This window comes from Watersipora subatra, chromosome 1 (genome assembly GCF_963576615.1).
Source record: "Watersipora subatra chromosome 1, tzWatSuba1.1, whole genome shotgun sequence".
NCBI classification, from domain to species: domain Eukaryota; kingdom Metazoa; phylum Bryozoa; class Gymnolaemata; order Cheilostomatida; family Watersiporidae; genus Watersipora; species Watersipora subatra.
The window spans coordinates 2,957,090-2,973,101 of record NC_088708.1 but is presented as its reverse complement, the minus strand read 5'-3'; the positions used below and the strand labels follow the sequence as shown (position 1 = coordinate 2,973,101).

General features: G+C 35.0%; 1 protein-coding gene across 1 annotated transcript in view; it reads right to left on the bottom strand.

The window, feature by feature from the left end:
- Positions 1-15,871, bottom strand: part of LOC137385860 (dynein beta chain, ciliary-like) — a 39,709-nt gene extending 23,838 nt beyond the window's left edge. The window contains exons 1-19 of the mRNA XM_068072438.1: positions 15,505-15,871; positions 13,929-14,119; positions 13,196-13,397; positions 12,930-13,085; positions 12,680-12,820; positions 12,248-12,484; positions 12,029-12,151; positions 10,408-10,569; positions 9,514-9,696; positions 9,071-9,222; positions 8,704-8,830; positions 8,229-8,484; positions 7,817-8,064; positions 7,523-7,711; positions 7,048-7,258; positions 6,714-6,904; positions 6,184-6,353; positions 5,748-5,952; positions 77-367 (exon numbers count right to left, since the gene is read on the bottom strand). Of these exons, the coding sequence (XP_067928539.1) occupies positions 77-367; positions 5,748-5,952; positions 6,184-6,353; positions 6,714-6,904; positions 7,048-7,258; positions 7,523-7,711; positions 7,817-8,064; positions 8,229-8,484; positions 8,704-8,830; positions 9,071-9,222; positions 9,514-9,696; positions 10,408-10,569; positions 12,029-12,151; positions 12,248-12,484; positions 12,680-12,820; positions 12,930-13,085; positions 13,196-13,397; positions 13,929-14,119; positions 15,505-15,861 (3,792 nt within the window). The 5' untranslated portion in view covers positions 15,862-15,871. The remainder of the gene's footprint in view (positions 1-76; positions 368-5,747; positions 5,953-6,183; positions 6,354-6,713; positions 6,905-7,047; positions 7,259-7,522; positions 7,712-7,816; positions 8,065-8,228; positions 8,485-8,703; positions 8,831-9,070; positions 9,223-9,513; positions 9,697-10,407; positions 10,570-12,028; positions 12,152-12,247; positions 12,485-12,679; positions 12,821-12,929; positions 13,086-13,195; positions 13,398-13,928; positions 14,120-15,504) is intronic.
- Positions 15,872-16,012: the final 141 nt, after the last annotated feature.

Genomic DNA, 16,012 nt, shown 5'->3' with positions numbered 1-16,012 from the left:
AAAGAAAATCTCAATTAGAAATACTAAAGCTTTAATACAACATCAAATATACAAAAAATAAAAGCAACTTTTGTACCTCAAACAATGATGCGCTCTCATTCAGGGCTACCATATCTTTTTCCATGTCATGAATGGTCATATGCTGTGTGTCCAGCTCCTCATAGGCGGTAGGACAAGTGTAGAAGAAAGGTCCAATGCTTCGGAACTTCTCCCTGAATGTATGCTGTGACACATCAAAACTGGCTGTCTTACGTCGAATGTTGGCGACCTCATTTGTTTGCAGAGGCGCGACCTGCTGTTTGACTGTGATCGCTATCTTTTTGGTGTTGTTCCATTGCTCCGGCAACTCTTGTAGCTGCTGGTGAACCTACATATAACCAAACTTTCTAAAGAAGTCCACAATAATTCAAAATGAACAAATTTCGATTTTAGTAAATGCACTTTGGTCTTGCATGTTCAAATCTACTGTATGATCAAATCTACTGTATGATCAAATCTACTGTATGATCAAATCTACTGTATGATCAAATCTACTGTATGATCAAATCTACTGTATGATCAAATCTACTGTATGATCAAATCTACTGTATGATCAAATCTACTGTATGATCAAATCTACTGTATGTTCAAATCTACTGTATGATCAAATCTACTGTATGATCAAATCTACTGTATGATCAAATCTACTGTATGATCAAATCTACTGTATGATCAAATCTACTGTATAATCAAATCTACTGTATGATCAAATCTACTGTATGATCAAATCTACTGTATGATCAAATCTACTGTATGATCAAATCTACTGTATGATCAAATCTACTGTATGATCAAATCTACTGTATGATCAAATCTACTGTATAATCAAATCTACTGTATAATCAAATCTACTGTATGATCAAATCTACTGTATGATCAAATCTACTGTATGATCAAATCTACTGTATGATCAAATCTACTGTATGATCAAATCTACTGTATGATCAAATCTACTGTATGATCAAATCTACTGTATGATCAAATCTACTGTATGATCAAATCTACTGTATGATCAAATCTACTGTATGATCAAATCTACTGTATAATCAAATCTACTGTATGATCAAATCTACTGTATGATCAAATCTACTGTATGATCAAATCTACTGTATGATCAAATCTACTGTATGATCAAATCTACTGTATGATCAAATCTACTGTATGATCAAATCTACTGTATAATCAAATCTACTGTATGATCAAATCTACTGTATAATCAAATCTACTGTATGATCAAATCTACTGTATGATCAAATCTACTGTATGATCAAATCTACTGTATGATCAAATCCACTGTATGATCAAATCTACTGTATGTTCAAATCTACTGTATGATCAAATCTACTGTATGATCAAATCTACTGCATGTTCAAATCTACTGTATGATCAAATCTACTGTATGATCAAATCTACTGTATGATCAAATCTACTGTATGATCAAATCTACTGCATGTTCAAATCTACTGTATGATCAAATCTACTGTATGATCAAATCTACTGTATGATCAAATCTACTGTATGATCAAATCTACTGTATGATCAAATCTACTGTATGATCAAATCTACTGTATGATCAAATCTACTGTATGTTCAAATCTACTGTATGATCAAATCTACTGTATGATCAAATCTACTGTATGATCAAATCTACTGTATAATCAAATCTACTGTATGATCAAATCTACTGTATGATCAAATCTACTGTATGATCAAATCTACTGTATGATCAAATCTACTGTATGATCAAATCTACTGTATGATCAAATCTACTGTATGATCAAATCTACTGTATAATCAAATCTACTGTATGATCAAATCTACTGTATAATCAAATCTACTGTATGATCAAATCTACTGTATGATCAAATCTACTGTATGATCAAATCTACTGTATGATCAAATCCACTGTATGATCAAATCTACTGTATGTTCAAATCTACTGTATGATCAAATCTACTGTATGATCAAATCTACTGCATGTTCAAATCTACTGTATGATCAAATCTACTGTATGATCAAATCTACTGTATGATCAAATCTACTGTATGATCAAATCTACTGCATGTTCAAATCTACTGTATGATCAAATCTACTGTATGATCAAATCTACTGTATGATCAAATCTACTGTATGATCAAATCTACTGTATGATCAAATCTACTGTATGATCAAATCTACTGTATGATCAAATCTACTGTATGTTCAAATCTACTGTATGATCAAATCTACTGTATGATCAAATCTACTGTATGATCAAATCTACTGTATGATCAAATCTACTGTATGATCAAATCTACTGTATAATCAAATCTACTGTATGATCAAATCTACTGTATGATCAAATCTACTGTATGATCAAATCTACTGTATGATCAAATCTACTGTATGATCAAATCTACTGTATGATCAAATCTACTGTATGATCAAATCTACTGTATAATCAAATCTACTGTATAATCAAATCTACTGTATGATCAAATCTACTGTATGATCAAATCTACTGTATGATCAAATCTACTGTATGATCAAATCTACTGTATGATCAAATCTACTGTATGATCAAATCTACTGTATGATCAAATCTACTGTATGATCAAATCTACTGTATGATCAAATCTACTGTATGATCAAATCTACTGTATGATCAAATCTACTGTATAATCAAATCTACTGTATAATCAAATCTACTGTATGATCAAATCTACTGTATGATCAAATCTACTGTATGATCAAATCTACTGTATGATCAAATCTACTGTATAATCAAATCTACTGTATGATCAAATCTACTGTATGATCAAATCTACTGTATGATCAAATCTACTGCATGTTCAAATCTACTGTATGATCAAATCTACTGTATGATCAAATCTACTGTATGATCAAATCTACTGTATGATCAAATCTACTGTATGATCAAATCTACTGTATGATCAAATCTACTGTATGATCAAATCTACTGTATGATCAAATCCACTGTATGATCAAATCTACTGTATGTTCAAATCTACTGTATGATCAAATCTACTGTATGATCAAATCTACTGCATGTTCAAATCTACTGTATGATCAAATCTACTGTATGATCAAATCTACTGTATGATCAAATCTACTGTATGATCAAATCTACTGCATGTTCAAATCTACTGTATGATCAAATCTACTGTATGATCAAATCTACTGTATGATCAAATCTACTGTATGATCAAATCTACTGTATGTTCAAATCTACTGTATGATCAAATCTACTGTATAATCAAATCTACTGTATGATCAAATCTACTGTATGATCAAATCTACTGTATGATCAAATCTACTGTATGATCAAATCTACTGTATGATCAAATCTACTGTATGATCAAATCTACTGTATGATCAAATCTACTGTATGATCAAATCTACTGTATGATCAAATCTACTGTATGATCAAATCTACTGTATGATCAAATCTACTGTATGATCAAATCTACTGTATAATCAAATCTACTGTATGATCAAATCTACTGTATGATCAAATCTACTGCATGTTCAAATCTACTGTATGATCAAATCTACTGTATGATCAAATCTACTGTATGATCAAATCTACTGTATGATCAAATCTACTGTATGATCAAATCTACTGTATGATCAAATCTACTGTATGATCAAATCTACTGTATGATCAAATCTACTGTATAATCAAATCTACTGTATGATCAAATCTACTGTATGATCAAATCTACTGTATGATCAAATCTACTGTATGATCAAATCTACTGTATGATCAAATCTACTGTATGATCAAATCTACTGTATGATCAAATCTACTGTATAATCAAATCTACTGTATAATCAAATCTACTGTATGATCAAATCTACTGTATGATCAAATCTACTGTATGATCAAATCTACTGTATGATCAAATCTACTGTATGATCAAATCTACTGTATGATCAAATCTACTGTATGATCAAATCTACTGTATGATCAAATCTACTGTATGATCAAATCTACTGTATGATCAAATCTACTGTATGTTCAAATCTACTGTATGATCAAATCTACTGTATGATCAAATCTACTGCATGTTCAAATCTACTGTATGATCAAATCTACTGTATGATCAAATCTACTGTATGATCAAATCTACTGTATGATCAAATCTACTGTATGATCAAATCTACTGTATGATCAAATCTACTGTATGATCAAATCTACTGTATGATCAAATCTACTGTATGATCAAATCTACTGCATGTTCAAATCTACTGTATGATCAAATCTACTGTATGATCAAATCTACTGTATGATCAAATCTACTGTATGATCAAATCTACTGTATGATCAAATCTACTGCATGTTCAAATCTACTGTATGATCAAATCTACTGTATGATCAAATCTACTGTATGATCAAATCTACTGTATGATCAAATCTACTGTATGATCAAATCTACTGTATGATCAAATCTACTGTATGATCAAATCTACTGTATGATCAAATCTACTGTATGATCAAATCTACTGTATGATCAAATCTACTGTATGATCAAATCTACTGTATGATCAAATCTACTGTATGATCAAATCTACTGTATGTTCAAATCTACTGTATGATCAAATCTACTGTATGATCAAATCTACTGTATGATCAAATCTACTGTATGATCAAATCTACTGTATGATCAAATCTACTGTATGATCAAATCTACTGTATGATCAAATCTACTGTATGATCAAATCTACTGTATGATCAAATCTACTGCATGTTCAAATCTACTGTATGATCAAATCTACTGTATGATCAAATCTACTGTATGATCAAATCTACTGTATGATCAAATCTACTGTATGATCAAATCTACTGTATGATCAAATCTACTGTATGATCAAATCTACTGTATGATCAAATCTACTGTATGTTCAAATCTACTGTATGATCAAATCTACTGTATGATCAAATCTACTGTATGATCAAATCTACTGTATGATCAAATCTACTGTATGATCAAATCTACTGTATGATCAAATCTACTGTATGATCAAATCTACTGTATGATCAAATCTACTGTATGATCAAATCTACTGCATGTTCAAATCTACTGTATGATCAAATCTACTGTATGATCAAATCTACTGTATGATCAAATCTACTGTATGATCAAATCTACTGTATGATCAAATCTACTGTATGATCAAATCTACTGTATGATCAAATCTACTGTATGATCAAATCTACTGTATGATCAAATCTACTGCATGTTCAAATCTACTGTATGATCAAATCTACTGTATGATCAAATCTACTGTATGATCAAATCTACTGTATGATCAAATCTACTGTATGATCAAATCTACTGCATGTTCAAATCTACTGTATAATCAAATCTACTGTATGTTCAAATCTACTGTATGATCAAATCTACTGTATGATCAAATCTACTGTATGATCAAATCTACTGTATGATCAAATCTACTGTATGATCAAATCTACTGTATGATCAAATCTACTGTATGATCAAATCTACTGTATGATCAAATCTACTGTATGATCAAATCTACTGTATGATCAAATCTACTGTATGATCAAATCTACTGTATGATCAAATCTACTGTATGATCAAATCTACTGTATGATCAAATCTACTGTATGATCAAATCTACTGTATGATCAGTGTGACAAAAAATTAAATAGAAGAAGCTAAGATGAATGCGTGTAAACAAACTTCTTCAGGCATTTCCTGGTTGTAGGTTTTGAGCAGCTCAATGGTTTCTTTCAAGGGTTCAAACATCTCATCAGTAGCTGGCTGGCGATCTCTCACAGCAATCAGATGTCCCATACAGCCGGTGAGACCATTGTAATCTCCTTCCACTACATCCTCTTGCAGTCCCTTGTCAGTGGTGACGATGAAAGCGCTTAGCTCCTTCAGGCTATAAAAATAGTCGGCGTATAAGCGCGTGTATTATTTATAGTGAATAGTTAACACCTGACACTACCTCTACATTCATTTCCAAAACTATCAAATGAAGAAATAACGAAGCGGAGTTAGTAAAAATCAATAAAATAGAAGCATTGCTTTATCTCTCATAGTAACAACGATGGCGAATATAAAAATATCCGGCAACCACTGAAATATAGTTGACCCAAAAGAGACTTCCCACCTGTTAGTCACATGATCAATCAGGTGCTGCTTGAACATGAAACTCCATCTTTTGATGATGTTAAGAAGAGCTTGCTTGAAAGGGTTAGCGTCAACCCTGAACCAGTTTTCAAATATGTGGACTCCTTGAATGTCCTCCACCTCATCATATATTTTCTCATACGTGTCAACCTGTCATACATAAATCTAAATAGTGAAGTGCGCTGTAAAGTGTAGTTACAAAAAATAAAATTGTACAATTTTATTTAATCTTTTAGTTATCTCTTAGCTCATACACACATGTGATACACTCTATCATAAACCTAGCAAGGTATTTCACCCTCATACACGCATATAATACACTCTATCATAAACCTAGCAAGGTATTTCACCAAAGATGAACATATGATACACTCTATCATAAACCTAGCAAGGTATTTCACCAAAGATGAACACAACTCCTTATTTTCCAAAGTCTATGCTAGCACTGTTCCTTATTGTCGATAGTGTCATGGACTAAAAATATAATTTTGAACCAGTGTGGGATCGTACCTGCTCTTTGAACTGCTCGAGTGTGGGTGGGCATTCCGGTACCCCGTCCTCAGCATGCGCCTCTATTTCTTCTGCAGTCAGCACGTGGTTGTAGAGCAAGAACTGTCTCATAAACTCATTCCTATCATCGACCCACAGGTATGCATACGAGTCAAATGAGTTTCTATAGTCACACGCCTTGTTCATTATTCCTACAAGCATATTATTTATATTCTAACTGGATGTTGGGCAAAAGCGGGTCAACGAAAATATAAACTAGTGTAATGTAATAGTGTTATGCTATAGACAGTTAAGACGTATCAAATATATTGGTGTTTGACAAGAGTCTATCTACCTGTCACTCTTTCCATCAGGTCAGTTCTCATCTCGCTCAGCTCATCCATCTCTTCGAGGTCTTCTTGGTAATGGGCAACGCCTGTGTGCCCTGCCAGCCGAGGTATTAGTGAGGCTTGCTTGTACACGTCCCCTACCAGCCCATCAACTAGGTCATAATATCCATCAGCTATACCGTAGTCGAGAGACGGATGAAATATCATATCTGGAACCTAAACGAAAAAATGTCATATGATAAAATGATTTACATGTATCTATCGTAGATTGCTTTACCAATCACAGCGACAAGTGTCAACAGATACAATTGACACTGTAGAGAAGCACTCATCTAAACCTTAAACAAACTATAAGCAGGTAGAAGTACGTGTAGGTAACAACACACACTCTCTACACTCAGCTTTTGTCTAGGCTACTGGATTATCACTGACAGTACACTAACCCCTTTCATTCGATTAATTATATTATATTATATGTACCTGCAGCTCTAGTTTGGCTTCAAAGAGCACATCCTGGTTAGGTCGAGACACATCAGTGTTCTCAAGCATATACTGAAGACTGCAATGAATGATGTTGAAAAATCCATCAACAGTGATCTCATCGACGTAGTCCACATAAGCCTTCCAAATGTCTGAGTTCTCATCAGCTTGAAACAACTGCAAGTTCTCCTACAGTCATGAACATGTATGGTGTGAGCGAGTTAGATGCCATCCAGCCTCTTATTTGGCATGTATACTGATGTCACAGGTAGAGCTCTCAGCTAAGACGCTTACCTTGAGCAGCGCATGGACCTTCAGCCCGACTTCCTTTATTTCGTTGTATCGCTTGTTGATGCGATCAGCTCTGTCGTCAAGGCTGAGCATGTGGTCAGTTTTTCCTTCCTTTTTCCTCTCGAAAAGAGGCAGCTTATTCCAAGTCTGCATTAGCTTGGCAATTGTCTCCACATTGTCCTTTGCTTGCTGAACTCTCTTCTCCAGATCATGGACCATTTCCCTGGTCTGCTCGATATAGCCGCTTGCAGCTGTAACAAATTGTGAAGCCGAATACAAACCAGTAATATATTATAAAGTGAAGAGCTCTACAGAAATGGACAGTCATCTGGAGTCTACTTCAAGGAAGCTTTTCTGTAGGTAATTCATATCAAAGTGAAGCCTTGCTCAAAAATATATTGCACTCAGAACTCACAGTCATCAGTCCAATTGAGGCTAGTTTCAGCCTGCTGCAGCTGAGAGTCGATGTCTGCCAACTGTTGTTCTATTAAAGGAAATTCCACCTCCAGCACTGTTTTGCGAACCTTGTTGTACCAGGCTACAGTGAGGTCAAGGTTTGCTCTGAATCTTCGAAATACGACATTTCTGGCAAAAAGGGCTCCAGCCTCAGCAGGAATCTCTTCCATATTTCTCTTCTCCAAGTAATGTACTTCTCTCAGTACAGCCACCAGCTAAAATACCATACAATCATTCCCTCAATTGATAAATCAAACAATTCATCGCAGAATATGATAAAGATAAGTTCACAGACTGTTGTAGAAAATATAAAAATGTGACTTTCATTGTATTTGTTATCTTGCTACTATTTTATTGTAATATAAAATATTTGGCAAGTTTGCATTCAGTGTATCTACTGAGAAAAGGCAAATTAAAAAGGATGGATGCTCAACCTGTGGGTCAAAGTTGACCGCAATCAGCTTCGTCTCAGGATTTCTGGTGAGGAGTGCCTGCTTGAGATTGAAGGCACATGCTTCTGCCACTCCGGCTGCCCACTCTTTAAATATCTGAGACTCATATCTGTAGTAGAAACCAATGACAGCATAAAGTAAGACTAAAGGAGTCTTATAAAATATGTAGCTTGGAGTGCAACTAAAATAATGCAATCATCACTGAAAGAATGTTCTAGATCAGTATAGAATACAACTCAAAGAACATTTTGAAAATGCTTGGAGAGTGGCTAAATGAATTTTCAGGAGCGGTACAGTGCATAATTGAAGAAAATTTCTAGAGCAATGCGAAAAGTGACTGTAGACTTACTCTTGTAAAAGTTTCAACATCTCCTCATACTTCTGAAACATTTTCTTGGCTTCAAGAGAACGCATACACGGATGCTCAACGTGCTTGAAGTTGGAAATGGGCGTATCTAACCTTTCTCGAAGCTCTTGTGACCACTTTAGCCCTCCAAAGACCTGAAACACCAAACAATCTTCATGTCTACAACCATAGACAGAATACCCCTATAAACTCTATGTGATTATTTAGCTGTAAGTAGAGTATGCAGTGAGTTATATGTTATAGATATTAAACAAACAGACATTTAGAACAGCATGTAAGATCTTTAGATCTATGAACATAGGTATTCATATATTTTTAACAGACTTATCAGCTCAGGTTAACTCTATGTAAGCATTGATCACAGGCTGATGTATTAGACCCATTACTGTGGACATTGGAAAGTGGCAAGTAGAGACTATACTAGCCTTGGGCAGGTTTCTGTGGACAGGCGTAGACCCCTGCCCTCTGACGACCTCCATCTGGTTGTCGTATATGACCTTGCTTGAATTGAGCTCCTCATCCATCATTGTAATGAGTTGCGGGTAGTAGGGATCGAATATCTCCTTGATTATCGGTCGCTCTAGCAAGTTGCCAAAAATATCGACGAGCTAAAAGAACGAGCAATCAAATTATTATAGACAGATTTGACAAATGTATAACTACATGTATAACTACTGACAATGTATAACTATAACTACTGACAATGTATACCTATAACTACTGACAATGTATACCTATAACTACTGTCAATGTATACCTATAGTTACTGACAATGTATAACTATAACTATTAACAATGTATACCTATAACTACTGTCAATGTATAACTATAACTATTGCCAATGTATAACTATAACTACTGACAATGTATAACTATAACTACTGTCAATGTGTACCTATAACTACTGACAATGTATACCTATAACTACTGACAATGTATACCTGTAACTACTGCCAATGTATACCTATAACTACTGTCAATGTACAACTATAATTACTGACAATGTATACCTATAACTACTGCCAATGTATAACTATAACTACTGTCAATGTGTACTTATAACTACTGTCAATGTATATCTATAACTACTGACAATGTATACCTATAACTACTGCCAATGTATAACTATAACTACTGTCAATGTATACTTATAACTACTGACAATGTATACCTATAACTAATGTCAATGTATACCTATAGCTACTGACAGTGTACAACCATAACTACTAGATGTACAATCATAACTACTGACATATTAGAACTAAGTTACTAATTTTTTGAACAGCATAAGGATATCTAGCCAAAAGACCACGCAGTACCCTGAAGGAGCTTTCTAGCCCGGAGCAGTCCTCAAAGCCTTGACATATAATGGAGGCAAGGCGCCGGTCAAGGTCGCTGATGTGGTCAGTAAATCTCTCATAGTCTTCTATGAAATCTTTCTCATTCAAATCCAAAGCATCGTATGACTTCTCTCCAAAGACCTGCCAGCAGACATCAGTGAACACATGCTATGGCGCTGTCTCTTATATAATGTGAGTTTATTTTTGCTTATCGTGTGCACTCAAAAGTTCCTGATAACACCTTGACATTTACTATCCAGTCTCACCTACATAGCCACTTTTTAATTACGGCCTCTTTTTTAGACACACTTTTTTTCTAGAGGCTTTTGGTTGCAGATGTTTTATACTTAAAATTTTAAGAATATTAATAATGACATGGGATTAGATGTCTATGACTGATCTGAGACACCTTGACATCTTTATCCTCCGTCAGCTTCAGCTCTATCGGTTAGTTGAAGACAATTTTACTCTGTCTACCGCCACTAAGTGCATAAATTTTATCTGTCTTACTGCATGAACATTGATATATATGTCAGTTAGGTTTATCTTTTACACAACAGAGACAGTATTTAGTTAAACACATATTTCATAATGTATTGACTCATTATTGACTATTGACTCATTATCGATTTTTTTTCGGCAGTTGCTAGGATTAACTAGAGTATATCCACAGAGCCACATCATTCAATATACTACAGTTTTAGAGTCACATATGGTTAGTGTCATCTAACTCTAAGCTATATATATTCAGTTACTTGCAGTTAGCACTATTTTATACATTCAAAAAGTGATGTCAAGTCGTGCTAACAATGCCAAAAGTCTTCGCTATGGTAAATTACAACTAAGCACTTGCTGCCGACTTATTGAAGAGAGTACGATAGCTGCTATCAAGGTAAATGTTGATCATGTGCGGAGGGCTTTAGCAGTCTTGAAAATCAGCGAACTCATTTATTGTTGAAGTGATAGATGAGCACAGAGAGAAGTGACAATGGAGTAATAACTGCCATAACAGACTACTAGTTAAGGTAAGACTACAATATATCTATCTGAAGCTTAGCAATCAAAAGAAAAACCATGTGTTTATCGATGACAAACCAGATGAGTAGAAGGGAGATAACAAGGCATACCTATTCATTAAACTACATTTGTATTACAGTTAGAACTGTAATCAGAAGGTGTGAGATAATAATTTTTGGAAGTAGTCAAGAGTTATAGATGGCAAAGTATTTCTGCCAAGTGATGAGAAGGAAGCTAAAATTTAAGCAATGATATTGAGAGACAAATCTGTATGAATAGAATAGATAGCCTTCTAACTAGTTCACTGTACCATGTTACTTCTTGGAAATATCTGCACAACAATACAGCGCTTAATATATGTCACTTGGCATGTTGTATGTAATCAGCCTAGGCTCACAGTATAGTTCTCAATCGACAAAGGAAATTAACTGAGCCACCACAATGTAAACCATTGACAGGCTCGAGCTGATACACTGTGAAATAAAAAATGAGCTACTTGTGAAGCTGTGTCAGTTTATGATTCAGTGTATCATGAAGGAATCACATAAAACACAGAATCTTCAGCAATTCAGATGCATCCTACCTTGTAAAGCCCCTGAAACTCCACAAACATGGCTTCAACCTGGGTAGAAAGTTGCTTTCCTTTGATTCCACCAAATTCAATCTTCTCCAACTTCATGAACTCATTGGCAGTGTCCAACAAAGTCTACCAAGTAACGAAAAGCATAGATTAAAGATTTTGAGTTGTAATTTTGAGAAGTACCTAGTGTCGCCTGTCCACAAATGTCTAATAAAAACTCACCTGCAGCGTGCTGACTCTTTCCACAAACTTGTCGAACCTGGCAAAAACAAGAGGAGCAGCAAAGGCCCACTCATTCACTTTTTCACCCTCTTTGAAATAAGAAGGAAGTTTTTGCTTGTGTTCCTCATAGCTGCTCCGGAAAGCACGGAGTGTCTTAAGACAGCCAGAGACTTTTGTAACAACCTCCTCGAGCTCTCCGGTGAAGAGGTCATTAGTTGCACCGAGAAAGGCATATGCCTGTAAGTATGGCAAGTCGAAAAGATCAATGACAATAATTACTGTTGAGTAACACACTAATGCTTCTGACAGTTACAAACAAGCACTACGCAAATGACAACTGCAGACAAGTAAACAAGGCTTTTCTTTGGACAACCTTGATCTTTGAAGAAAGCCTTATTTGCAAAGATAAACTTCACAGAACCATGAACTAACCTGTTGAATGAATAGATTGCAGAGTTCTTGAAGGAGAACAATGATTCGAGCAGGGGAGCTATAGAATTTGCTGTTCACCCAAGCTAGACATATGCAGTGTAGCATTGGTGCTATTGTTGGAATGGCCTCATCAAACTCAGTCTAAAAGAGAATAACACCATTTATCCATAGTAAACACGAATCATGTTAAGTGATGTAACAAAGAAAAAAGAAAAAAACCAAAATTCTGAACTAGAAATATTTGACAAACCTGTTCAAAATCTTCAAAGTGAGTCATGAGGGGTTTGAGGTAAAGGTTGATGTCTTGCGCTTCAGCTAGGGCTTGTACAACATCTTGGAATAGCGTTTTGAATGAAGGATAATAAGAACTGTTTGTTCTTTCCAACAGCTCGGCCATCTTTCTTACCTGTATACAAAAGCTATCACACTCATCTATGAACAAAAACAATTTTAGCATAATTTTAAAGACCAGAAGGTCATGCAAAGGTCATACAAACTTGATTGTGTTAATAATACCTTCGTGTTTTTCAGCTGGTCATATATGCATTCGAGATTGTCAGATCTGGCTTTCCAAAATTCAACTTCGACTCTCGGTGTCGGATTGTCTCCCTCGAGAAGAGGCTGAGCTGAGTCTCGTTTGAGCACATCCCTAATTTGGTGAGACCAATCGATGATGACAGACTCAATTGCGTGGATCAGTTGCCTGTCATAGCCACCACTAAAACAGGTACAAATCAAGGAGCTAGTTAAACTAAATTACGGCGAGAGTTCATGCTAGACATTGAAAAGGGGCCTTAGTGATTAGTATAGTCTGTGGAGTTCTATAAATATAATGACCCAAACAATAAACAATCGCTTACAATGCATCTAGCCATTTAAGAGTCTTAGCTGAACGCTCAACGCTGCTCACTGCAAGTACATGTAATTCACGTAAATACCTAGTTGCTTAGCAATCCTCCAAGTAAACCATTTGCAGCCAATCATGTATGAGTGTGCGCATAACAAAAACTCTGTAACACATGAATAGAGACGCTGGACTTTATGTATTCATGGCCTAATCATCTATATAAGCCTTTCTTTTGATGCGATGGTTGCTAAGCCCCTAAGCGCAGAATCTTATGTCCAGACAAATGTTGTGGCTTACTCTGACCAGGCAAGCTTAAAGCTTCTACCTTCAAAAGGCAATTCTCAAAATTATAAAGAACTAACCAGAGTTGTGAAAGTAAACAATTAATACACTGTTGGTTACCTTTTTCTTTCTTCAAAATCGGCAGCTTTCTCAGTGCCAACAGGCAATGGAAGCAGAGTTTTGCCATTTACTTGGCCTGACACAACGTAAACATTGCTCTTTAATGTATGCACATGTCGACGGACATCTTGTGAAACTACTGCAGGCCACTGCTCATGATTTTTCTCATTGGTCAGCAATGGAACAAGCACCTACAAACATGAAGTCAGTTAATCAGCAAAAAAAATAAGTCTTGTCTGAATCACTTATGCAAATTCAGTTAATCTCTTTTCGTTTATAATGGAATCAACAGAGATTCAGTAAATCTCTCACGATTCCATTATAAACTAAACTAACCACTACCGAAATGTAAGCTATTCAATTATCTTTCTATACCTCGAAAAATTCATATCTAGACTAAAAACATAGCAAAAGTTATTATCGAACATAAAAAAAAAGGTTTTTAAACTTTTGAATCATTAAAATAAAACATGCTCGTCTTGCAGTTGAAAGCTTCTAGAATTGCAACTATTAATGCAAATGTACCTACTGCATTTAACACTGAAAAATGCTCACTAGCAACATCCCCTGCAATAAGCAATAAGCACTGCTGCAGTAGGTAATATAGCCACTGCATTAATACTATTTAATGCTCATTAGAAAATAGTTGTACTGCATGTATACTGCATAGTGCAAAGTACTAGAATACAATTATACTACTATATAATTATATGCATTTATACAGTTATAATGCAATTATAATGCAATTATACTGCAATTACGCCACATGGCTGTGACATGCTTACTTCTGCCACTGCACTGCTAAGCGACTACAAAGATATCCGGGCAAAGATTTACTGCAATTTTCTGGGCATCAGTGAGTACTTAACAATGTGCAGATATGATTTTTTGGTCACAGTATTGGTCACAACCCTGTGGTAAGCCATCGCATTGTTTGTGCAAAAATGTTTTTATTAACACTGTTTCATATAGCAATCATGAAATAGGACATAATTCAGACTATAAATCTTTATGCAAATGGAAATATTCTGTTGCCAAATAAAGGAAGTATCCAAGTAAAAAACTAAGTAAATAAATAATTATATCACATTAAAAAAACATTCTCTAGCTACATGTATAAGCACGTATACAGAATGCCAAGAAAAAAACTGCTTAACCAGTTGTACTGTGAAAAATGCTATTTTTAAGAAGACTTTCATATCAAAACATATACTAAAAACTGATCAATAAATTTGGAATTATACATTATTAGATGTGCCTGGCTTGACTTACCAAAGAGATAAATTCGACAAAAGTCCGAAAGATGGTTTGTATGTTTGAAAAATTACAAAAACTGCATACCTGAAAAATTTATCAAAAACCGAGTGTGAATATAATGAGGGTTATCTGACTAAAACAACAACCAGAAAGTAAATTTTTATATGAGTATTGATTGTCAGTGTTTTTTGAAACTTACAAAATTGTTATACTGTTGTAGTCATATGGCTAAAATATTATAGCTAGTAAAAATTGTACAATTAATAACAAAATAACAAATTGTTGCATTTATTGCTAAGTTTGCTCATACTCTACTTACCTCGTCGACGAAAGCTGATAGCTGTTCCAGAGGCGCGTATGACAGGTCACCATAGTAAAGAACATTTCGAAGATCGACGTCTTTTGTTATGAGGTCTTTTACTTTTCTAACAAAGTAGCAAGCTTTGTTTCGCAGATTTGTTGGCCAATCGTAAGAAACTGACAATGCTCCTCCACTAGCGGCTTGAATAATCATAACCATGTTATCAGCCTTTTCAAAAAAGTCCATGAACATTAACTTGTTTTCCTCCAAGCTCCACATTTTTGACCATTTATCACCTTTCAATCTAAGTGCCTTAAGCACATAGTCTGCCATAAACTCCACACGGGCATCTTCTAAGCCCAATTCGGCTGCCATATCGCAATACCAAGTAGACGTTTAGCTCTCGTATCTGTCAGAAGAAATGAAATTGAAAAGTTGCAGCACTGCGCAGAGTGGTGCCCAAAGCGTCTACTGGTTGTTACGGCGACGAAGTCTCGCGAGAACAACTTTGCGATATGATTCGCTA